Source organism: Phalacrocorax carbo, chromosome 2 (assembly GCF_963921805.1).
Source record: "Phalacrocorax carbo chromosome 2, bPhaCar2.1, whole genome shotgun sequence".
Classification (NCBI taxonomy): Eukaryota; Metazoa; Chordata; class Aves; order Suliformes; family Phalacrocoracidae; genus Phalacrocorax; species Phalacrocorax carbo.
In genome coordinates this window covers 117,447,354-117,472,875 of record NC_087514.1, presented here as the reverse complement: position 1 = coordinate 117,472,875, position 25,522 = coordinate 117,447,354, and the positions used below count along the sequence as shown (strand labels likewise).

The following is a 25,522-nucleotide window of genomic DNA, read 5'->3' as shown; positions in this document are numbered from 1 at the left end:
TGTCTTTGAATGCTGTGATCATCTAGTTCTGTAAATTAAAACTCCATGTCTTATCATTATTCATCATTTTAACTAAGAAGAAATCAAGCACATTCATCACTAAATTACCATTTTTTTAGAAACACATGTAAGATAGGATAATGGTTCATTTGATTCCACCACCACCAGCACCCCCCCACCGTGAATACTTTGCAGGACATTGTAGCCACTACTGAGCACACATGTAACTTGTTAAAGATACACAGCTTGTTTCCATGCAGTTTCAACACCTTTTCCAACTGTATTCTGACTGCAGTCCAGAAAATATTTCAGTAACACTGCGTAAGTTTGTTTCACTGTCTCATCTTCTTAGTATTTATGTTTCTAGCCATCCATCCCACACTGATAACGCTAGCATTTAAACATTTACCTTGTATTAATCTAAAGCTGATTATAAATATATGATCTTTCATACTCACCACTGATGCTACTTAAAATCATATTTCCAGAGTTTCTTACTTCATCAAATTTTGCAAAGATTGTTTGCAACCTGTAAAGAACAACAAAAATATTTTTACGTCTCTGAAATCCCCCAGGTTACTGATAAAAACAGAAATCAATTTATTTTCATACATAAAGCAGTAATACAGACTATACATGGGATTAAGAGTATCTAGAAACAATACCCAAAGGACTCCTCTTAAGTTATTTGAGCATCTTCACACAAATGCGCAGAAAACTAAGTCAATTTAGCAAAGAACAAAACTGAGCATCGCTATTAGTGTGATTAAAAGTAACTAAAATTCTAAAGTTCAGGTTCAGTTATAATATATATCAGGTTCACATGACTGTGATATTATCCTATTTATACCCAATACTAAAAGGCAACAATTTGAACTATGGAATATTCACGTGGGGAAAAGAAAAGGATTATTATTTCATTTGTTCTAAGACAATTACTAATTTTCTTCAAAATTCCCTCAGTTTTGTTATGAAAGTACCTTGTAGTAGTTAACACTTCCACCGCAATAACAAAGGAAATTCTTTTTCTAAACTTAAGGTATACCAAACACTTCAGTTATGTTTAACACACACACCACAGATTAAACTCTCATAATAGAAAACACACTGCAAGTGCTTAGCTACATACAAAGAGGAAAATAACCCAAACCAAACAAACAATAAAACCATCAAAAAACCCCAACCACTACCACCCACCCCCCCAAACAAACAAGAAACCCTCTAGATTTGCAACCTAGTCCCACAAGGTAGAAAATGGTATTTGAGCAAGAAAGCTGGCAAAACACTTGAACAGCCATTTCTCATCACTTCTGCAGAAAACTCAATAAAAGCAGTGCAAGTATCTCACAGAAAAAATGTGACCCACACACCAGCAGTGGGTTTGTACTGACATAATACGCTGTTCAGCTGCAAACAATTGAGACATGTTCTTATATTTCTCCAAAGGCTTTTCTGCACTTCAGACTACTCAGAATATGGTAATATCCAAGATGCACATGAATTTTTAGTTGCAAGGGTAGCAGGACTGAATCCTGATCTTAAATGCACAGAGTTATGAACTATAAATCACACGATAGTCTGCAACTCTCCAAACCAGTACAGTTCAGCTTCATTACCAGCACTAGAGACTATATTACCCAATTCAAAATTTGCTAAGAGAGCAAATACTGAAAGGCTCTGTTTACAACTCACATTCCAAACTATTTTAAGACAAACCAAGAAGAATGGGTAAGAACAGTGCCTGGGTATGAAAATTCTCACAGTAGATATAAGAGCAAAGTCAAGGACACACAAAGATTTAACTTCAACGGTTCCTTATGCGTGTGCCACTTTTACTCAATGATCCGTGTAGAGAGGCTGTGCACTCCAACCGTGCACAGCCTACCTTCTCTGACACACTGCACACCCCTTTCGTTCACTGGTACCTCATTTATCTGATAACGGAGAATGTGAGAAAATCATGAAATGCAGCCAGACAACAATATAAAAAGCCTGAGCCTTTCCTCACACTTTCCAATGTTTTACGACTCTTACAATTACTTAGTTTTACTATCCAAATACTTCAAAGCAATCTGCTACAGAGCAAATTTGTACTGGACTTAGAGGCCCACAACAAGAACTACCCAGATTCTGCTGAGAATTCCACAAAAAGGCCCAGCCCAGTGCAAGCATCTAAAAAAAACAAAAACCAAAAAAACCCTGAATCATTTAAGTCAACGACCCATAACACAAAGCAGCAGTTACTCTACCACCTCAACTTATCTCAAAACTGTATGTAGCTCAGCAGTAGTTTACCAGTTCTTTCCCTACGTACTCGTCAGTCCCCTTCTCTGGAACCTACCATCCTCTCCCTTTTGTGCCATCATGGCATTTACAACCACTGCAGCCACAGCAAAATGTCCGAAATGGCAGCAATTCACAAATGTCAGACTGCGCTGCTTTAATATTAAACCTCAGCCTTCTAATGAAAAGGTCAGTTTGTAAAACAAAGGCAATTTATACCCAAATGAGGGGTTTTTTTTGCATTTAGGCTTGAAAAGCAAAACTACAGTTACTATATGAAATGCTTTTCAGGCATTTACTAATGACCCGTGGAATCCCATTAACGTGCTACGTGCTTTCAAACGTACAAAGTGAAAAGTTCACACAAGATTCAATACACATAGTAATGCACTACGCCATCTTGCTTTCATGAAAGGAAGTTAATGCATTTGCTTCATATGTACCACAGGAAGTATTTTTACTGTTTACCAGTGACTGCGAGCTCCCCTCAACACTGCTGGATTCCATACAAAACACCGCATTAACAGCCCGCCTAGTTAATGAGGAGGACTTAACACTACCTCCGAAAGGCTGAAACTATTATCCTGATAGAAACTGAACATGAAGACTACAGAGGTTAACAGATTTCCTTTAAAATTACACTGTAATTTTTATATCCTGTTAGATTGATGTTATGCCTTTGGCACACATATTTTAGAGAATTCAAAAGAAAATAAATACTTCCTGCTCTTTTGAACTTAGTTTTCAAACATGATTTCCTGAGTGTTTTAAACAGAAGAGAAAAACTAAATGCTTCCTTATAAATATATTATAATAATATATATATGAAGCCATTTGCTCTGCTCTGGGCAAAATGTCTGACAAAATACTAACTACAAACATTAAAAAAATGTGTTTGTCAGCACCGGATGCTACGTAGCCAGTGGTGCAGGCTGGAGAACACCACAGTACTGCCACTCCTAAAGCTTTCAAAGCATGTCTTTATGACCAGAGGCATACTCCATAGTATTTTGTCAGAATTACAAAACAAAACAAACAAAAAAAAAACACCCCACAGTAGAACACAGATGACAAAATGGTCAAGCACTACTGTAGATCCAACCCTCTCTTCCGTACAGTTTATAAGAACTGTAAACTGTAACTACTAATTCATAAAGACTCTCAACAGATTTCTTCCTCCCTCTCCTCCCACCCAGCTCTTAATGTCACCATCATCTCATATTTCTTCACACAGCCACGGGCAGCGAGGCAGTATGGGCTAAAGCCTCTGAAATTATTGCAACCATGATCTACTTAAGAATGTTTACAGGAGTTCAGCTCCTGGCAAAAGAGAGCCTCGCCAAGAGGAATCCAAGAAAGTTTGCAGGGCTGGGTGAAGACTGGTTTCACCATCATCAGCAACGAGGAACATTGTTTGAGAACGGCAGCGTTATTACCGCTTTACCTCATACCTGCAAGCCCAAGTCTGGATGTGACATGCATAATCAATCAGTGAAGTCATCAGTCAATAGAAATACTACGTCACCAGTGAAGAGAAATATTATCATCTTTCTCCAAAAAGGCACAGACAGGTCTTCTGCAACTTTACATATGGAAGGAAAAATCCCCGTTGACAAAAAAGACCTGCTCAGGACAGCTGGCCATTTCTGCATGGGCTGGATGATTGCTGCTGGCTCAGTGAATGAATGAATGTATGAGGTTGTAGCACTTTAAACGGGGACTCCTGGCAACCTGCTAAACTCTCTCCTATGGCAGGTGACAGGTCTCTATCAAAGGATTAACATATTATGGTGATTATGTTTAGTGACAGGAATACATAGGCTTCTAAGACCAGCATGAGCTGACACGCACACACGTGGAAACACAGATGCTAGCAAAGAACATGCGCTACACTTCTAGACCATGCTTGATGGAGTTCAACTGTTTGCATGACAGGCAGAGAGGGACACCTAAAAGTTTGGACCTTGTGATGAAGAGGCAAAAAAGCACCACTCCCCTGTCAACAGCAGGAGGATAAATAAGAAGAAAGGACGGCAACTCGTCTGTTCTTCATGTCCAGAGTGAGTCTAACGCAGGAAATGGCCCATATGAAACCTTGCACTTATTTCGCCTTACTTTCCCCTTCCAAAACGGATCTTGCACAGACATGTGTCCACATCTGGACCCACAGATGGACCTCATCTACAACACAAACTAGACAAATAAGTAGAATGTGCACACCACAGAAAACGTGGTATTCAGAAACACATACTGCAAAATGCTTTAACATTTCAGTTTATGAAGCTGTGGCCCTAGACATTCGTAAACAAAAAACTGGGTTTATACATTTATATTGTTCAAGTAACAGTGGGAAAAGTTGCCAGAGGACTTCCTGAAAGGTCTTTAAAAAGCTTTTAACACTCAGACTAAGCAACTGCTATCCAGAGCCACATATACTATTTCCATTCAGGGAAGATCAGCCACACAGTTTCCATACTGAAACAAATTCCAATTTGGCCCATATAAAATAAAACCTGTTATCTATTCCTGGCTCACAGAACAAGAAATATAACATCCACTTTCAGTATTCAGAAATGTGTTAACACTAATACTTGCAGGCCCAATACCAATGACTGTCAAACCTCTTTGGCAGCAGCTTTAACAAAAAGGAAAACAACATCCAAATTTCCGACCACTGACTTGATACTGATTTTTCCGAAAAAGGATTGTGCTTCAGTCAAAAAGCACAATATTATTCTGAGAGTTTAAAGTTGAAAAATAACAAATAGAAAGAGGAATTCACTGATTTTATTTATAAACAAACTCAAATTAATGTCTAATGACTAAAAATGCACTGAAGAAAAATACAGTAGTAGCAAGTTGATTTGAACTAAAAAAGTAAGATCCCATCTTCTTTTATTGACTGCCTAGACTCCAACAGGTCCAAAAACCTTCTCTAGGAAATCCAGTGTTTTCCACAAAGGCAAACCTACCAGATGCAGATTACAAAACCTTTTAAGCCTACTATTATTAAATTACTAACTACATTTGGCTTTATATAGACACAACACAATTATAGCATTTGCATATTTAAGGAAGTTGAACCATTTTTGAGAACAATGTTTGATTAACTTTCCTGCCTTCCTTTCAGCAGACCTGAGCTCTTATTTTCCGTGTTTTAGGGCAGAGCGCATTCACACAGCAACACACAGATCTCTAATGTGTAATTTGTTACGTAAACTAAACAAGCCTACATTGTATTAAAACACATGTGCACCAAATACTAAAGCAATGGGGTTTTCTGCTAATATTTATGTTCACACACCGTTTTTAATGCATTATCATATAGTGAAGGAGCTGCAGTGCAGTTCTTTAAGGCTGAACTCAACAACTGAAGGCAGTTGTGTCTGAACCACAGATTATCCGTGGTACTTAAGACCCTTAAAACCTACCCAGACACACAAATATGAACACAGATTCCCCTCCAAACAATGATACCATGATACTCTCCATCAAAGGGTTTTTTTCCATGAATCACAGCTCCTGCATAACCACATGAAAACGTTAATGGATCTAAGCAAAGGGAAAACTTCTGACAGGCACTGAGGAAGAAACATCTTAAATTAGGTCTGACTCTAAAGGGACAACAGTCTGAGCTATCATAGAGCTAATCTGTCTTTCCTGAGCTTTGTCAACTGCCTTGTAACTTGTGTGAAGGAATAAAAAATGACTGCAGGAACTCTGCTTTCTGTAAGCAATGGATGGGACAGAGACCAGGAGCCTCATGCTCAACTCAGGTAAATCGTAACTTCCCCCTTCATCACAACCTGAAGACTACTGCGGAGGACACAGCACCGAGACTCAGCTCATGTATTATTTTACACTAGCCTTGACTGTCAGGTGCAAAACTGTTGAGATTCAGTGGCAACAACCCATTTAACATGCACCAAGTAGAGCACTGCTTCTTTATGCAAATGCAAATGGTACAAATATGCTTGCTTTCAGATCGGGAGAATTTTGTATTCAAGTGATTCAGACAGTAGAAATAACAATTTGGCACCTACCACAACTAAATTAGAAGCTGTTGATTGCCCTGAGGATACAAAGCTCTTATGGTGTTTAATCCTATTTGGATCCCAAGATTTACATGGTTTGTGTCACACTGAAATGTGACCAGGATGAGTGCTGCACCTAAGCTTATGGTCAGACCCGACAGTCACAGTACAAAGGCTGGTATCAACACGCCTTCGCTCTTACTTTCTGTTGCAAAATATGTCCAAGGCCCTATCTTAATGGAGGGAGGATCTTCTCTGGTATGTTCCAATTATCTGCTATGAAACTCAGTTTTTGGAATTGTGGTAGTAATATGGCTTAAGCTTCTGTGGTAACCATATGATGTCCTACTAGTCAAAAATAGTGACAGCCATAAAACAGAAGAGGATGTGTGTACAATTTCCTGTTCCCGTAGGCAAGGTAAGCTTTTGTCCAAACAGGCTGAGCTCTGCCTGGCACGTGAAACAATAAATTGAACGTCATTCTCCTATGATATTTTGATACCCTACAAATCATCACTAAAGCTACGGCTAATAGGTTTTCAGAAGGGTCTGATGAGGCACAGTATCCATTCTGATATTCTCTCTGACACCATGTAGTAGATACATTCAGCTTTATCAAAATTAAGAATTGATAGGAAGACTCAGAATAAAGACTCAGAGTAAAGGTTTATTAACTGATAAGGGGTTGAGACATTTTTAAAAGTATAAATTGTTTTAATAAGGAATTTAAAAGATTTTATGGTATTAATAGGCTTTCCCACTAAGAACAATTTCAAGCTCTGTCTAGCTTTCTTAATTAAATGAAACCTTACCAAGGTAGCAACAAAACAATAGCTACTTCTATTTCATATAAACTAATCCACACACAACATAGACCAGCCTCTAAAAACCGGAATTGCTTTTCAGAAGGAGAAAGGACCGATGAAGCACGCATTTTCAGAACTTCCTTGCACCTTCTGCAAGAAACATCCAATGGCCTGTGATGGCATGTGTAACAGGTCGATGAACACTCCTTTTGAACTCTCCTTTCTCACTTGAATTGCAGCTTCAGAATTGGGAAGTAGTTATTCTGAAAAACACCTCTCTCTCTCATCTAACTGTAGCCCATAAGCAAACATCTAGGGTACAAAGTATTGGTCTGACATTAATTAGCAAGAAGCAAGGGAGGACAATTTTTCCATTATAACTATCTTCAAGAAAATAGTAGCTTGCTGATTTGCCATAGTTTCATTGCACACTCACACATGTACGCCCATGCTTGTTCTCTCTCACACATGCACAATACATGAAAAGTACTGATTTAAGTGCTTCAGTTGAGACTCTTCTACACTGAGGCTAAACAGCAACTCTGGAATAAGGAACAAGATCAATATATTCAAGTATTTTCTAATTATTTCCCCACTGCGCTCAGTATATATTTGCTTAATTTTGAAACATTTTTCTACTACTGTCCAGCTCTCAATTTCTCTTAAAGTCAGGGGATTTTCATTAGTGAATGTAAGGCTGCCCTTCATCATACACCTGTATGCCTCTTCAAAGCAGAAAAGACAACGGCGGAACAACAGAACATCAGGAACACTAGTAACATCACGATAGAAGCAAAACTAACAAGAAGATAAAATAAAAGTTGTAATAATTTTAAAACAAAGTTTTTAGTGAGTTTGAAGTTCTGATAAAGAACAGTAACACAGCATGGCTTAGGATCAGAACATCAACAGCTAACTCACCTCCCAGGAGGAATTCCTCTCTTCGTGAGATCTATTCGTACTTTCTCTCCCACATGTCTATAAACCTCTACAATGGCTAGTATGGCAGCATCTCTCACCTGTGAACACAGTGTTAGTTTCAGTGTTACAGAAAACAGAACAGCAGTGGCTGACAACCCACTAATCCTCCAGTTTCTATCAACCTAATGCCAACTCATTTCACATAACAGTTGAAACAGTGAGGATGGAAGGAAAAGGAAATAAAACTGTTATTTCAAGATGATATTTGTTCCAAGTTAGAGCATCTCCAGATGGTAAATGAAAAATCCTAGAAATAACTGTTCTAGAGGGAATTCCTGGGATTGATTTAAGAATAATATTTGTGGAAAAAATGTGCTTTAAGACTCTATCAAAGTAGGCAATACTTCCAAAAATTAGTCCCTGCACTCAGTCTTGTCACTTCATCTTGCTTTCATCTGTTTCTACATGCAGCGAGGCCCTTCTGGAAAACTAAGGACCCAACTTGCCCGCATGAGTGGGCTGAAGTGACCAGCTTTGTGTTTACTTCCTTCAACGTGGATTACATGGCACCACATAAGCACAATAAAGGGAGTACGACAATATAGGGTAAGGGGAGAGAACAGTTAAAGCTAGGCGACAGAGTGCCTCTTCAAAAATTTTAAACCATAGCCATATCACAATAAAAACTGTCAAAAATGCATGTTAGTAAATGCCATTATTCTCTATAAAGAATTACTGGAATGACTTTAGTATTGTTCTTTGTAATACCCCAAACTAAACCCACAATGCTCTATCAAGATATGAACTACATCTTTACTAATGATCAACAAACAAGACAAATCCTTAACAGATTTTCTCTAGAACAAAACAATGCTATGCTACAGAGAGGAGACAAGGATTTTGCTGCACCCAGAAAATAAGCATAAAGAACTATCCTTTTTATTTGCCCATCCCCTACCAATGCTACTTTCTTCCCTACTGTACTCTCCATCTTTTCTCTCAGACACAACTTCACATAAATCAAGAGAGATCTTATCCATTTCCATTTGTAGGTTTTCTAAAGTTCAGGTGTCACCATTATGAACTACATTGTGATTTTTACTGAAGACGTTTTTGCTTAATTAACTGATTTTAACTACAGTCCTTGCATGTGCTCAAATGCCATTTGGGTTCCATTTAGGAAATCATTACCTGTCCTGCACATGATGTTACCTTTAGCAAATTTGGCACACTGTTACAGGTCTCATGTAGGGGCTCCTTCTGGAGGCAAATCTTTTGTCAATATACTTTTTTTCCCCTTTTCTTTCAACATGCTCTATAAGAAACAACTGCTTTCAGTAATGACTAGTTTCAGCCTCTGAAGACAAAACTAAAGGGGCCGGTATATCGCAACACTGCCGCCTCTGCAACTCTACTTTCATCTTCCAATGGATGGACTGATTCAAAAAAAAAATTGGGTTTCTGCTTCTCATGGTAGAAAATAATGATCTGTTGTATACCAGCAAGCCTATCAGCTTCTCTTAAATGCCTACATTTATTTTGTTTTCATTCCTCTGTCAAATTACAGTTGCTAAAGTACCAGTAAGTAATGAAATCCTTACCTGACTATTCGAGTCACCAAACACTGTACACAGATGTGGTACCAACTTGCTGAGGATTAACGGTTGTGCACCATAACTGGGGGGGGAAAATAGTTAAATGTTGGTTGGTTGGTTGTTGTTTTTTTACAGAAAACCAGAAAATGCTTTTATGCACAAGTGAACTTTTATCTTACCATTTATAAAATATAAGCTTATATCAGTCAAGCTCCATCTCTCTGTCACTAGTCCTTTCTCTACTTTTAAATAAAAAACACCACTGTATCTTTAGTCTGTCTTTCAGAAAGCTCACAAAGTGTTTGATTTTCCCATTTATTAATTTAATCAGACTTCCTAAAGTATTAGTTCCAGTGAAAAATCACATTCAGAAGGACAGAGCCGTTACGTCTCCATAGAAACAAAAAGCTTACATGTTTAAGGTAGCAATAAGACACAAACACACTCCTTCCCGGGATCGGTAATTCTTGTGTTTAAAACCAACAGCAAGGCGTTCCCAAATGTACTATAAAAACAGAAATAATTGTCTGTGATTACCAGGAGCACAAAACAACGTAATTCTACCCATATTTCACAATTACATTCATAACAGTTGCAAAAAAATAATGGAAGACACGTCCACTGGAAAAGTAAAAGCACTTCTCAGGTAAAATTAAGTTATAAAATGCACAGTATGGAACACAACACACATTATTCCTACGCCAAAAAACAACTCTCAAAAACACCCTTCAGAAATCTAGCTGAGTATCTTTATTGTTTGAGAAACAGCTCTTAAAAACATGCGGAATTGTTACAGTCAACACACACAAAATGAACATTAACATTACAAACTACTGACTCAAGCAGAAGTTGCTATATTCTTTTTGCTTCATATTCTGTTTCACTGCCAAAATTTCCCCTCATCCATTTTAGCTCCTCCTTATCTATAGTCCTGCTGTCCACTTCTCCCCTACTTTTGCTTTAAATTCATTTCTTTAGCTTTCAATTATTTCTTGCCCATATATTCTTATTCCTTTGCTTCCATTTTTGTTCTGCTTTCCTTTCTCCTTTTGTGCTGGTGACGCTTCGTGTAGTACAGTTCCCTGGCTCACTAAACCCTCATCTACCTTCTTGCGCACTCGTCTTTCATCGCCTGCCTTTAGTCTTTCCCTCCTCAGTTTCTCTTTTTACCTTTCCATCTCCTTGTCGTTCTCTAGCCGTACGTTACGGTGCAAAAAGTGTAAACATGGAGCTTACGAGACTTGGAATTCTCAGTGGTGTTTCGGAGCAGATGCACAGACTCAAACTGCAACTCCCCCAGCTGCAGCGCTGCCATTACCGCCTCCGCCAGCCAGCAAAGCAAGCAAGCATCCGCGGGGAGCGTTGCCTAGCGATGGCTGCACACTGGCAATAGCACATTTTGCAGCCTGGGCACCACCCTCATTCCTACCCCTTGAATGCTGCAATTGCAACGTTTAACAATTCCCTGCACACCTGCTGAAAATGTATTAAGATACAAGTTATTGCAGTCATATTCGGCTTTCCAGAAAAAAGCCCTCACAAACAGCTATTGATCAACAAAAACAGGCAGCATAAGAGCAGGGAAGACTACATCCTCTTTATTAATGAGGTAGCACACTTCATAGCAGACATAAAATTTTCCAATTAGAGCCTTGCTTGATCAGTTTCTCCCATCTGTTGTTTCTTGTTTGTTTGTTTTATACTTCATCACCTTTAGAGAAAACAAATCTTAGACAAGCACGATATGGCTTAGCAAAACTGCACAGCCTAACAAAGAACAGGATTTTATGGAAGAAAACATCCTTCCAGTTAACTCACTGTCCTGGACAAACACGGTAAAAAGGAAATCTCCTTGCTAGGTGTACAAAAATACAGGCAGAAAGGTAACTGTAGGGTACTGAAACAAACAAAGCAGACTGAAGTATAATTTGGTCTTTCATTAAATTAACCCTACTTGAAGAACTAGAATTCTTCTAAACAGAGAAATTCAAATGGCTGCTTAGAAATTTCAACTCTCACGACTCGCTAGCAACAGTTGGTGTCAACCCCACTTTGTCCCATTCATGCATTTATACCACCTAGATTCTTGTTTTTATGCTTTCCTGCCCATAATCAGCTACATCTAGTTCTCTCATTTAAAAAAAAAAATCAAACATACTTAAAACAAGAAAAGGGAACTGACAACAGGACAAATTAAATATTGTTCAGCAACACACTACAAGAGACAAGATGAGTTAATCAGGAAGAAACTTACAGGTCTTATCCCTAAAAAAAAGGATTCCACCCAGCTCTTCCAAAGGGATGTTTCTCTGCAGCAAAGGGAGCCTAAAGCTCTGTATTTCAGTGTTGGCACCACAGGAAAGACTTCTCTGTTCTGGTCCCTGCTGTGAGGACGATTGATGCTTTTCATCCAGATATTTAATGATACATAAGCTGTCCTGGGAGCAGACACCTGAAGCCAGGGTTCTCCCACCCTAGGGGAGCTACCAGAAGATCCGTACCTTCTCATGTTTACACATGCTGTTCCCTGTGTTCTTTCCTACACTGCGGGTAACCTTCAAAGGGTATGGAAGCTTCCTTCCATCACCTCAGTGTACAACCTAACAGCTCTTCGGGTACTGAAAGATGGACCCCTAATCCAGAACCCTTTCATGATGAGGGCCTAGCATGAAGCTTAGGGATGAAAAAAATGCGGCCATGTCTCTTGTCAATGAACACGATTAAAACTAGATTTCATGAAACGGTAAAGGCATGTCTTTGTGGATGACACTATTAGAATTTGATGCCTAAATCCCACTCAGATCTGTGACCAAATCATGTGAGAAAATACCTCATGCTTGAAGGGAGATAGATGTTTCTGTAGTTGCCTAACATGCTGCCTGTTTTTCCTATCAGACAAACAAAGCAATCGAGAACAATTTTCTCACTGCAGATGAGGCCTGCAAAATCTTATTCCCTGCACACAAACATTCAAACCTGTATCTATGAATAAACAAAGCCAGGAATTAGCACATGAAAGGACCTCATTTTAACTCACAAAAAATAAGATGTTCCCTATTAACTTCTGCATTTACAACTAAGAAACTTATTTTCTTCAGAAATTAAAAACTCAAATAACAGTTCCTACTGACAACCAGGGTCTCCAGAGTTCCAAATATCATCATTGTTCGAACAATATAATCCTGTTAAGCAATCCTACATTTTTCAGACTCACACAGTAGAAATATAAGATTTAGCACTCGGAAGCCACATAATGCTAAGAAGTGTAAAAAGGTTTGCTTAACTCAAACATCAACCTAAGATGACAAGGCAGAGGGAAACTTATCCCCAGTTCAGTTTGTCCAAGGTTCACACAGCATGTTTGTCATACATACAGAAAGCCAGATTCTCTAAGTTAGAATGCACCATCTCAACTGTGGACTACTCCTACATGTTCAAGTACCAAGCTAATTTTAAAATAAATTCAGAACTAAGTAAACTTATTTATTGTCATAATACAAACTCAAACCCAGGAGGTTGCTTCAAACATGCTTTAATTAACAAAGTCCTGCCACATGACATGAAAACATCTACTCAGATTTTAGCTATGATATGCAAAAATTACATAATTGCACTGTGCCAGATTTTTATCTTTAGATGAACAATGCATCAGTGTCAATCCATTAAGAACATCTTTAACATTTACACCATTAACCACCGCCATAACATTGTGACATATTCAAAATCAAGCTCCCATGTAAGTCATAAGCCCACTAGAGGCCTACATCTGAATCTACATTAAGTAATCATACCATGGGCGGTGCTGCTTCATCCATCAATTTCAATATAAGATTCTGTGCTTGCTCTCGAACTTGGTCTTTGGCATCTCCCATACGATCTATCAAAGGCAGGAGAACTACAGGAGAGGAAAAAAAAAAAGGAAAAATATTAAACACCCAATGAAGATTTTCTAGTATTTAAGGATAGTTCCTGATACAGATTTAGGATACATCTCATTCAAAAATAAAACCTGATTTTAAGTTCATCAAAATATTAAAAAATAAAATCTAATATTAAGTTATCAAAATATAAGTCTCAATGTATTTGAGTGTTTTTAAAAGACTAACCACAAATGCATTGGACTGAAACGGAAGAAAACAGCATCTTCCAACAGGCTAAAAGGAAAGCTTCCTGCCTTAAAAACTGTATGAATGACAAAAAGTGTGCCAGCAGCTTCTGAATGCCTGGCTTTTCCGAAAAATAACTCTAGGACTTTGGGCATGAGAAAGAACTGGGATAGGAAAAAGGACTATTTTCAAATCAGTGGGATTTTGCTGTTTAATTAAAAATAAAAAGTTTTAAGTCCTCCTATCCACAGAGTGTATCTTCTGGAAACTCAGCCTTACTTCAGTAAAAGTATCAGTAAAAGTTAGTATTTTAAAACAAGTGTCCTGAAATAATATTTAAATAAAATTGCATGATAGCTGATGATTTCACATCCTAAAAATCAGAACTCACTCAAAGTTCTTTTCACTTGCTTATCCAGAGAGAAGTTTCTAATTACATCTGATAAACAAATTAATGTTACAATATTTAGGAAAGTTATCTGAATGTATGCTTAAATCAGCATTATGCAAGACATCCTGCCATACTGGTTCCCGGTCCTCCATCTGGGGCCTATGCACACGGTACCAGTTCTTCAAAAGGAGGGGTGACGACACCAGGTGCGCTGTCTTCCCTCAGGGAGTACAACTGACATGGAGTCGGCCGGGATGTCATCTCCCGCAGGACAGTGCTTTTAAAGTTAGTATAAGCACATGAAACACCACCTAAAAAAGGCAGTGTCACATGCAGTAACATTTACCTGTCAACAGCTCAACCTTCTGCATTAGCTTTGGTTTCTGATATGATCCACAGTCTTTTAAGAGCTGCAAGTATCCGTCACGTAAACTAGGTGGAACTTTTTCGACACAGACCACAGTATCTACCCAGGCCATCCTTCTGCTCCAGCACTGTAGTTAAGCTGGGGCTAAGTTTGCAATTACCATGCTATCTATTCCAAACTTCTACGACTAGCATAATGTTTACCTTGAGTCTTTTAGAGACTTGCTGGTATTCCAACAACAACAAAAAAGATACAGTAACAGCTAAAATCACCTGTTGCTGCACCTGGTGTTACCTGTCTGAACACCATAAGAGTATTTTACAGTTGCTGCCTGATCTCTCAGCTGCTGCTATAAAATCAATTTTCCTACTCTACTCACAGAACAAATAATTGTATTACCCTATTTTTTGAAAGGGAGATCTGAATTTTAACAGTACTTAATGATTTTACAGTAATAACTAAACAATAGTGTTGCCAGCAAAAGAAAGGGAATAGAATCAGTAACCCGGGAGGTCTCGTCAGTCCCTCTGTTCCTACATTAAGAACAGCAGCCATTTCTGTACCATAATTATTACTGGACAAATACACTGCTGACACTTTAATTTCCCCTCCTGCTGTACCTCAACACTAATTGTCCTAATCTGAATATTTAATTCTACCAGCTGTGTATATTCCACTGACATCTTTAGCTACCATTACCAAGTTTCTGCATTTTTCATCTACCTTCTCCTCCCTTTCTCCCCTGAATAAATTATTACAGCTACCTTCTGTTTACAATTTGAAAAGAAGGGTTTGCAGTTTTTTGGTTTGGTTTTTCTGTTGTCATTTTGTTGGTGTGGGGTGGCATTTTTGGGGTTTGTTTTGGGTTGGAAGGTTTTTTTGGTTTTGTTTCACTTGGGTTTTTTTTATCATTTTGTGAACAGAGAAAAAACATCCACAAGGCAAGAAGTGAATTTTGGTGTATGCAGCTGGCCTCTCCCCTAAATTTCCAATCACTCATATATACTTACTGTTTACATTTTTCTTCCCAACAGTATTTTTCATTACTATTTTCAGCTCTTCTAAACTGCCCTTTTACCCGTACCATATGTTACTGGGGAGGTCTGCCACATTAACCTGACTGTTGGGCAGCTGAAGGCAACTCTTGCTTTACAGAGAGGGAAACACACGCAGCCACTGAGAAGCTGTTCCAGCAGAGGGAAACACAGCGAGTGCCAGTCCTGTGGGAACACGGCTCCTTTGTGACTAATTAGCACGCTGAGTCAGTTAGAGCTGCAGATACCAGGGCTCCGATCAAATCACTACGGCAAGCACAGAGAACAGCTACTAGAAGCTGCTGAACCGAGGTGAGGTCATCGAGTTAAACTAAGCTATGACACAGCCTGCAGATGTCAGTGCGTGTGGCTACTGAACATGCCAGCCTTTGTCACTCGCGGAGCCCTGACAGAGGGACAACCTGCTGTGGGAGCTGTTAAAGGGCCCAAACGTCTGCAGGTTTGACTTTTTTCCCCCCCTAACCCTCAAGTTTCTGTAAGACCCCATATAAGGCATGATATATTCTGTTTGCGTAAGACAAATGAAATCAGGCTGTTGAATGCGGCGACCAGCCACTGGTTTTTAGTTTGGTAGTTCACCTTATTCTGACAGAATAAGCTCCAATAGGAAATCATTTGAAGTCAATTGACCATTGGTGGAGTTTCAGAACACTCAACCAGAAGGGGGATCTCCAAACATATTTCAGTTTGAATTCATAATGCCTTAATCACTTTTTCTCCAAATGTTAAACAGGTCTAGGGAGAACTATAGTGAAAAATAGCTGAATTGTGTTAGTTGTCCTTTCTATGAATGAGTGGGAAACACATCTCCCTACCTAAAAATTCTGACATTTGGGACACTCAGGTCTACCCCAGCATCCTGTTTTGCTGATCACCCTTCTCTCTTCTCCCTACTCCAAGCCTCCCAGCTTCTCCTTGCTCCTCTCTAGTCCTGCCCAGCCAAAATCACAGAGCACAAGAAACTTTGAGTTCTCATAAGAAACCTCACCTAAGCCCAAAGCAGCAATTAGAGGTGAGCGTCAGAGATGACTGTACAACACAGGCTTTTGCTCTACATCAGCATAAGCCAGTGCTGTCACTAGAAAGCAGCAGCTTTGCCTGCTCGCTACCCCAACCACTGCTGCCCCCTCACAGCCCATACCACCCCTTTTACCAGTATTTGCCTTTTTACAAGGTGAACTGAGGACATACCCAGACAGTCAAGATGATACACACTTGTCAATCAAAAGTGCAATCCAATAGGTATGTTGGAATCGAGGCAACAGCCTATGGAGGTATTGGCAGCTTAGGAAGTATCTGCTGGGTATCTGTGTGGTACAATTTTATAAAAAGATTTTTACCATGGCCAGCTTTAGGCAGGTTTCTATCCCTACCAGGAACAGCTGAAGTCATACTTGCAATACAAGAGCATACCCTTTAGAAGATTTGAGCACTACTAGCTCCCAAAGAACAGATGGCCAGAAAATACATCATTAAGAACAACGCCAAATTTCATTCCAAACACAACTGAACAATCATTTTGGCTGATACTTTTCCTTTAGTTTTTATATGCTTTCTCATCAACATCATCAAATTGGCGTCCTTCTTTATGCTGCAGTGCTAACAGATGCCTTTGGTAATTTTTGGCATCAGTCTGCAAACTAAGCAATCTCAAATAGATGTTAGAGTTAAAAGGGAAGCGAGCAAGGAGAAGTAGGACCGTGCATGAAGGGAGTACTCAAAATGGTAGTCTCCTAACAAGCTACCCAGTGAAGTATATAATTTGTCACATTCAGTAGGGATTCATGCACTCCTACTGTTTTATATTAACCTTATCCATCTTACTTCTTCTGTTGCCTAGTTTCTTTAATTATTTCAAAGGGACTTTGGAAAACCTAATAACGTATGACAGCCTTCTTCCTTTCAGTTATTACTGCCGATATGCTGGGAAACATTACAGTAAAATCAGGAGACACTGATTCCCTTTGCAGTTGATGGTTATTTTTTGCAGAGCCAGAAGCACTACGTCCCATTGCAATTTGCCTTTTCGACACATTTTAGCATATTGCCAAAGCTTCCTATCACTACAAGCCACTCTTGAGTTTTTCTTGTTAAGATTTCTGTATTACTATACCATGATTTTACAGGTTTTGATTACTGAAGAAACCTCAGAAGTGTTAGTAAAGATACTCCATAGTACACATTAATTCTACCAGATCTACCTCAAACTGACCTGCTATTTATGCCTTTTTCCTTTCTAATTGCATAACATTTACCTTTCTATTATACCCCTAACAAAGCTTATTAACCTATTGGTTTCTTTTCCATTGCTTCTTCCTTCTCTTGGCTTGGTAAACCTAAATAAATTTTCATTTACACAAATTCACGTAATGATTTTATCACCACTAGATGGGCAGCAGATGCAAGAGTTAAGGCCAAAACCAGCCTGGAGAGTTGGAATACAGCCTTCAAAGATTAAATATTTACTTCCCCTACCGGGACTGAAGATGATAAACAAGTAAATCACAGAAGCCAGTGCCTAGAATGGCACCCAGTGTATTTTTAAAAATCCTGAGCAGCTTAACTGTGTGACTCCCTACAGCAAAGAATGCCATAGGTAGCACAAACAATTTCCTTTTGTTAAACTTTAACAAGAGTTCCCTCTGTTACAGCACAAATATGGAGCTTTTCAGTTTATATTATCACTCACAGCTCCCTCTCTCTTGAACACTTATACCTGCTCTCTTTAAGCGCCCACTTTATGTATACCCTCTCACGCCTACCCATTTCTGTGGACCAACTTTAGATAGTCCATGTCTGCTCTACTTCAAAGACTTACAAAAAGCACTAAGCAAATAAGAATCTTTACCAAGGAAACAACATCAGTGTTGGCAAAAATTCTGTTACTAAAAATTCTAGCTTCTTGTTTTAGGCATTAAAAGACAAGGCTTTGAGGACAGAAACAAATTAAACCTATGCAGCAACATCTTCCTAGTTTTCTCAGAAACCTTGCCAGCTCAGGCAACAGCATTAAACAGCTGCCATTAGAAAGGAGGGAGGGAAACAGCTGCCTCTGCAATTAGAGCAGTCTCCGTTCTCGGTAAAATGCATAAGGAGAGAAAGGAATCCCACAGAGGCTCCTACGGGGCAAGCACTAGGGCTGGTTTGACAGACCCACGTGGCCAAAGACTACTTTTAAGCAAAGAAACATTAGCAGAGTCTCAGAAAGGACCTCACTGATCCCCTCCTCAAGAAGTCGTCCAGTCCACGGTAAGTTTAAACAAAAGCCATCTCAGTCATTAATGTGCTGCTTTGGGTCTCTCCAGAAGCCAACTAAGAAAAGCATTAATGGGATTAATGAGATATACTCATCACCAGTAGTGGAGGGGGGGAAAAAAATTCTTTTTTTCTATGGTACATCCGTGAATCTATCAGGGTCTCAGTCTCAGGAGCATGAGAAGAGAGCCTTCAAGTCCAAAGAGTTTCAGGAAGTGTATTAGGCCAGCAAGAAAACTAGAAGGCAGAGAACAAACGTTCACATCATCTTGTATGCTATTCTTTTACAGGCCTAGTATTAATTGGAACCAAACAGAAGCCAAGGAAGGCTAGGATTTCTCTACTCTTATTTCATGGCACTGCATTTCTAGGTGTCATACAGTGAAGTGTCCACAGACAGCAAGCAGATGGCACCCTAAGTCACAGCCTATCGCTCAAGCATGTATCACTTCAGGTAAAGTTCATTCCCACTACTAATAAATGCCAGTGCTAGCCAGCCAGGACATAAAGAGCTTTAAAAGGCAGCACCAGCTTTTATTTATGATTTTACTAAAGCTTTAGGGAATCTGTCACCAATGACAAAAAAAAAAAGTGGCAGCTTAAATAAGCTATGATCATTAACTATAGAAGGAACCAAAGAATTTAAGAATTTTCTGAGATGTTGCAGGAATTTAATCTTTTTTGTTAAAATCAAAAGTATAAAAGCAATTCAGAACACCTATTCTGGAGAAAAAAATACAAATATTGGAGTGTCCTCTGAAAGCCTCTTCTAAAGAAGTCTGAAATATTTAGTATTTTATTGTTTAAGAAATTCCTACAACACATCCAACACAGGTTTTCCTGAGGTCAATAAGTGGTACAACAAAAAAGGCCATGTGACACCTGACCTCCATTTAGATGCAGTAAGGCATCTTTGAGACAATACTTGTCTCACATAAATAGGAAATCTTGTTTACATTATCTGAGCAGTTCAACTTCTTGCATTATTTAATTTAATGTCAGTTTTCTCTAACATCTGAGTTTGGTCATATTATAAGCAAAGACCCAGGCCAGATGATCTTGAAGGTCCCTTCCAACCTAAATTATTCCAAGTTTTATGTTTAGATGTTCTGCAAGCACTTGTAATCTGGAATCCTACAGCAGACTGTGCCATTAGTCTCAAAATTTAAATGAAAATAAAAATGAAAAATAAGAATACAAACCAGTCAGTCCCTAAAACCTGAAGATCCAGTATTTTCTACATGCTATATATCCATGGTAGCTCACACTAGAACAGTTCTTGGTTTTCATGGTGTTGAAGAAATCACTTCTCCATACATCATTAAAACCACTTATTGAAGAGTCACATCTTGATTAAACCGCGCAATTAAGTCTTCTCCATGCAAAAATTTGAATCATTAGGCAGGAGAAAAAGCAAAAATTAAGAACTTGAATGTCACTTACCTAAATGCAGTCTTACTCAAACAAATATTTCCAAATTGAAAAATTAATTGACACTGCAAGTCCTTACAACTGCTTTAAAATAAATCAGGCAGCATACTTGCATGCTTAATTATGACAATAAATTTTGAAGAGCATTGAAATTATTCTGAAGAGTCTAATTTAAAGGTCCTTCCATCACTTCTGGAAGCCACCTGGGAAAGAATTTAAACACTTCAAATTGTTTTCACATCTTCGTATACAGCACTACAACTATCTTCCAAAGTTATTTTTGCTCACTGGTTTCTTTTTACAGTAAGAAGAATTTGAAACTGCTATTACACACAGACAAACATTTACGTATGGGGGGGCTGTGCATAAAATGTGTACCTATATTCAGACACATACATAGGTACATATATGAATACACCATGTGTATCTGTGGTCTTTAAGTGTCAGGTATCTTTCCTTTTTTTTACAGATAACTAAAATATATTTCGCAACATCTTGTGAGGTTGTATGCAAAAGTGAATGACAACATAATTGTATCAGAGACTAATGGACAGTTCAATATATGCAGAAAAACGTTAACACCACATTAAAACCAAAACAGATTCCATATACCTTTATTATATTTTCTTTCCCATTCCTTTGACAATAACAAGAAGGAAAAATAACATTTACTCCTTTTAGAAAACAAAACTACAAGTAGAGAAACTCTATCATCCAGCCACATTTGCTCATAATTCTAATATTCTTTTATTTCTGATATATAATATTTTAATAATTAATGCCATCAGCTGGGAAAAGCATTTGTGACAGGGTAATTATGTACCTATATAATCTCTTTTAATCACAGAACAAGCAGTAGTTTTAAATATTGAAAGACGTAACACTAACACTCTTTAATCTGCTTTATTTTTTCCCAGAATATAGCCACCTAGTCTTATGAACTAACATGTACCCTGGTATTTATTGCTTGTGAAGTATTTTCAAGCATCTTCACTGGAAGTACTAAAAAAAGTGATTCCTAATTTGTGTGTCCAAGTTGCCAGAACACTGATGCCAGCTGCAGAGAGCGTGCAACGTGGTTAATCATAGAAGAATAACACCTTGGAAGAAAGTTACTGCAACATTAGATCGTTGCCTAGGAAACTGAATTAAGTCTCTTATCAGGCATTTTTTACTTGAATACAAAGATCACTAACATGCTCTTCAGGATACTGGAAAGCATCTGTCCTACAACTATTGTATTCATTTTGTCCAAATCTAATTTACGGCATATGTGTAGGCTGTGAAGATGGAAATAATAAAGCACTCATGTTTATTGTATTTCTTAGCAAAAAGCCTGTACTGCTTATGGGAGTGAATAGTCAGTCACATTTCTTTAAGAGCAGAGAAAAATAACTGATGTATACCCATCATAATGGGATGGAAATTAAACGGGGGAAAAAATATATGTTTCGCCATGTTATAGTTGGGTGATACATTATTATACTTCCATCATTTACTGAGTTCTGAATCATGAATAAAAACATCTCAGGAGCACCAAAACTTACATTCTTTACTAAGACAAAAATACATCTAAATTTCAAGGTATTTTATGACAAAATATATTTTTAAAAGTGAAACTTCACCTAGAAAATAGCATTAACTGCATTTTTAAAAAAGACAGAAAACAGAGTGGGTAGGTATTTTACACGTACATTTTCCTTCGCTATATTCATGGTGCAGTCCTGATTTTCAGTGAGAGTGCAAGTGCCTACAATAACTTACTGCCATGAACAAGTTAACTATGTTTTGAATATTTCAAAGTAACAATGAAATTGCCTGGAAAAGTTCTATTATGTTTGTCTTCGAAAAATAATACGCTCACATTTATTTGACCAAAACAGAAGAACATAAATGCCTACCACACAAAATACTACTAAGACTTCCTATGGGGCTATAAGAACCTCGCTACTTAGGTAAAGTATTTTGCTTCCAAATTTCCCAACACTTCAAGCGTGATACCATGACCTTTTTCTCCTCATATTACCTGTATGAGCTGCAAATTTGCAATACATGATTACCCACCTCATTAACTATGTTCACATCAAACAATGACCTAACTGGACATAAAAAAAAAAGATAAAATGGTAGTTTGCTAGAATAGTTGCTCCTTCTCAAATGCATAACAATGGAAACTGTAGAAGTTGGGTAGGTGAGAGAAAGGGGTTTTTTTTCCTACTTCTAAGCAATTAGCATCATCCAAACATAACAAAGAGGTTACATCTAAAACCTGAACTAAACGTACTCCCACCGCATTCTCCTGGAGAAACTGACTGCTCATGGCTTAGACAGCCATACTCTTCACTGGGTTAAAAACTGGCCAGGCCCAAAGAGCAGTGATGGAGTCAAATCTGGTCAGTGGCTGGTCACAAGTGGTGTTTCCCAGGGCTCAGTATTGCAGCCAGTTCTGTTTAATATCTTTGTCAATGATCTGAACATGAGAATCAAGTGCACCCTCAGTAAGTTTTCAGATGATAACCAAGTTGGGTGGGAGTGTTGATGATCTTGAGGGTAGGAAGGCTCTACAGAGAGATCTGGACAGACTGGATCAATGGGCCAAAACCAACGGTATGAGATTCAACAAGGTTCAGTGCAGGGTCCTGCACTTTGGTCACAACAACCCCAGGCAATGCTACAGGCTTGGGGAGGAGTGGCTGGAGAGCTGCCTGGTGGAAAATGACCTGGGGGTGTTGGTTGCCAGCCAGCTGAACATGAGCCAGCAGTGTGCCCAGGTGGCCAAGAAGGCCAACAGCATCCTGGCTTGTAACAGGAATAGTGTGGCCAGCAGCAGTAGGGAAGTGATGGTGCCCCTGTACTCAGCACTGGTGAGGCCACACCTCGAATACTGTGTTCAGTTTTGGGCCCCTCACTACAAGGAGGACATTGAGGGGCTGGAGCGTGTCCAGAGAAGGGCAACGAAGCTAGTGAAGAGTCTAGAGAGCAGGTCTTACGAGGAGTGGCTGAGGGAGCTGGGGTTGTTTAGCCTGGAGAAGAGAAGGCTGAGGAGAGACCTTATCACTGCCTATATCTACCTGACAGGAAGGTTGTAGTGAGGCGGGGGTATCAATCTCTTTCCCCAAGTAACTAGTCAAAGGATGAGAGGAAATGGACTCAAGTTGTGTTAGAGGAGGTTTAGATTGGATACTGGAAACAATTTCTTCACTGAAAGGGTTGTCAAGCATTGGAACTGGCTGCCCAGGGAAGCAGTTGAGTCACCATCCCTGGAAGTACTGAAAAGACATGTAGACATAGCACTTCGGGACACGGTTTACTGGTGGACTTAGGTTTTTGGTTGGACTTGATCTTAAGGGTATTTTCCAACCTAAATAATTTTGTGATTTTGCTTTCTTCTGACATCTATAAAGAACTCACTACAGTTAGAGTCAGTACACAGAGAATCAGCTATGGCATAGAAGAGACAACTTAGCTTTTGTAAGAAGTGGTACCTCATAAACTTCTAAGAGCTGTCTGCAGAACAGCTGTGCAGAAGGTAACTCAGCTAACAGAGGGCAGTTGATTTTTCACATAATTCTCACGAAGGGGTCTTACAGGAAGGAAAGTAACATAATGATGTTACAGCATGGGGAAGACACACCACCCTAGACAGCAGGCCCTAAATCCACCATCACTGCACAGGAAACAGGTTGTTACAGTAGACAGCCTCATGAATATATTAGGTCAATTTTCAGGAAGCAGCAACGTAACAAAGAAATAGATTATCAATAACTATGAAAGAGATGACATAATAAACCAAACAGAATTATGCCAATATAAACACAGCTGCATCTGTGCTGTTATGGCTTCCTCAACTCAAAACCACTACAACAGAAAGGCACTGAAAGGGGAAACAAGAACAACAAAAACTGTGGAACCATGTATATACACAGAAGAATTAGACTGGGACCCTTACCCGAAGTGGGGCAGTGGGAAGGATAGCAGAGGAGAGGCACAGAAGGGGATGCATAAAATGAAGACTGGCAGTCAAGAACGTAAGAAATGATGGCTCACTTATCACAAGGTCTAGCAAGCATCAAGTTATGAGGCAGCCAGTCCAAAACAAGAGTTTTGCATAATTAGGCATTACTACAGAACACTGTAGAAGCCAAAGGGCTATGTGGGTTCAAAAACCAAACAGATAGAGCTGTAGGAGCACAAGGTAACAGGAGACACTGAAGATACCATCTGTCTCAGCTGACCCTAAATTGCAAGACTGCTGACAGCTAGGGGGGTGATACTGAAGGAGTTATCACTGCATGTTTCTCCTGTCCTTACTTTCTTCTCAGACGTCCGCAAACAGATAACTGTCAGACACAAGTCTTTGGTTTGACTTACTGGAGTCATTCCCGGATTATGTTAGGAGCCAAAGTTGCAGAGTCAACAGAATACGATTTGTGAAACTGCTGGTTCTTTAAATTTTGTTGAAAGAAGCAGTTTTCTTGCTCACTAGTGTGTTTTTAATTACTCTCATAAACCCTGGACTATCCACACTCCCAGACATTTACAATGAAGTTTTTGTATTACTGCTTCACACTGACAAAACCTGAAAATGATCCAAATCTTGTTCTAAGACTTGGAGAGACAGCTACCAACTGAAGAGAATTCATACTATAAATCACATTTAAAATAAAAAGATTGCTTTGTGCCTTTAATTAGACTAATTTTTCAGTGTCTGTTAAGCTTACACATAAGCCAATCATGCACAACAGCAACCTGCATATTTGGCAAAATGCACTCTACAGGTCTTGATTCTAGAAACGCTCAGAAGGCCAATTTCAGTTCAAGGCACTACTACTCAGCTTTTCTAAAAAGTACTTCTGGAATCCACAGCTTCAGATGTCTACGTTGTTATACATGTTCAATGGTCACCTTGTTCCAGTACTCTTTTTTCTTTTAAAGATCAATGCTACTGAGTACTGAAATTCAAATCCTTAATTTGCTCGTATTCTCAAACTACTCAAATACTGGGACAAAAAAAAAAAAAACGTGTTTTCAAATTGTTCTCAAATAGTTCACAGATAAACAAGAACAGAAAATATTAAAAAAAACTTTCCAACCTTTAATGAAGTTGCTGTAATTTTAAGTTCTACGCACCACTAAAATATAGCAGAGGAACACTCTGAAGCCTAGCACTGTTTCTAGCTACAAATGGAGACTAATTAGAAATCAATATCCCACATAGCACAATATGCCTCCAGTTCCCTTACACTGCTCCAATACAAAACTAACCAGCCAAAGAAAA

At 38.8% G+C, this 25,522-nt stretch overlaps 1 protein-coding gene across 20 annotated transcripts in view; it reads right to left on the bottom strand.

Moving 5' to 3' along the window:
* The window catches only part of CLASP2 (cytoplasmic linker associated protein 2), a 160,179-nt gene that overhangs the window by 114,328 nt on the left and 20,329 nt on the right, over positions 1 to 25,522 (bottom strand). For 19 of the 20 annotated variants that reach the window (XM_064443990.1, XM_064443995.1, XM_064443993.1 and 16 more), the window contains exons 3-7: positions 13,431 to 13,534; positions 10,053 to 10,144; positions 9,646 to 9,721; positions 8,045 to 8,142; positions 459 to 529 (exon numbers count right to left, since the gene is read on the bottom strand). In XM_064443990.1, the coding sequence (XP_064300060.1) occupies positions 459 to 529; positions 8,045 to 8,142; positions 9,646 to 9,721; positions 10,053 to 10,144; positions 13,431 to 13,534 (441 nt within the window). Of the gene's footprint in view, positions 1 to 458; positions 530 to 8,044; positions 8,143 to 9,645; positions 9,722 to 10,052; positions 10,145 to 13,430; positions 13,535 to 25,522 lie in introns of those variants that run through there. The other variant, XM_064444011.1, reaches the window with a different exon arrangement.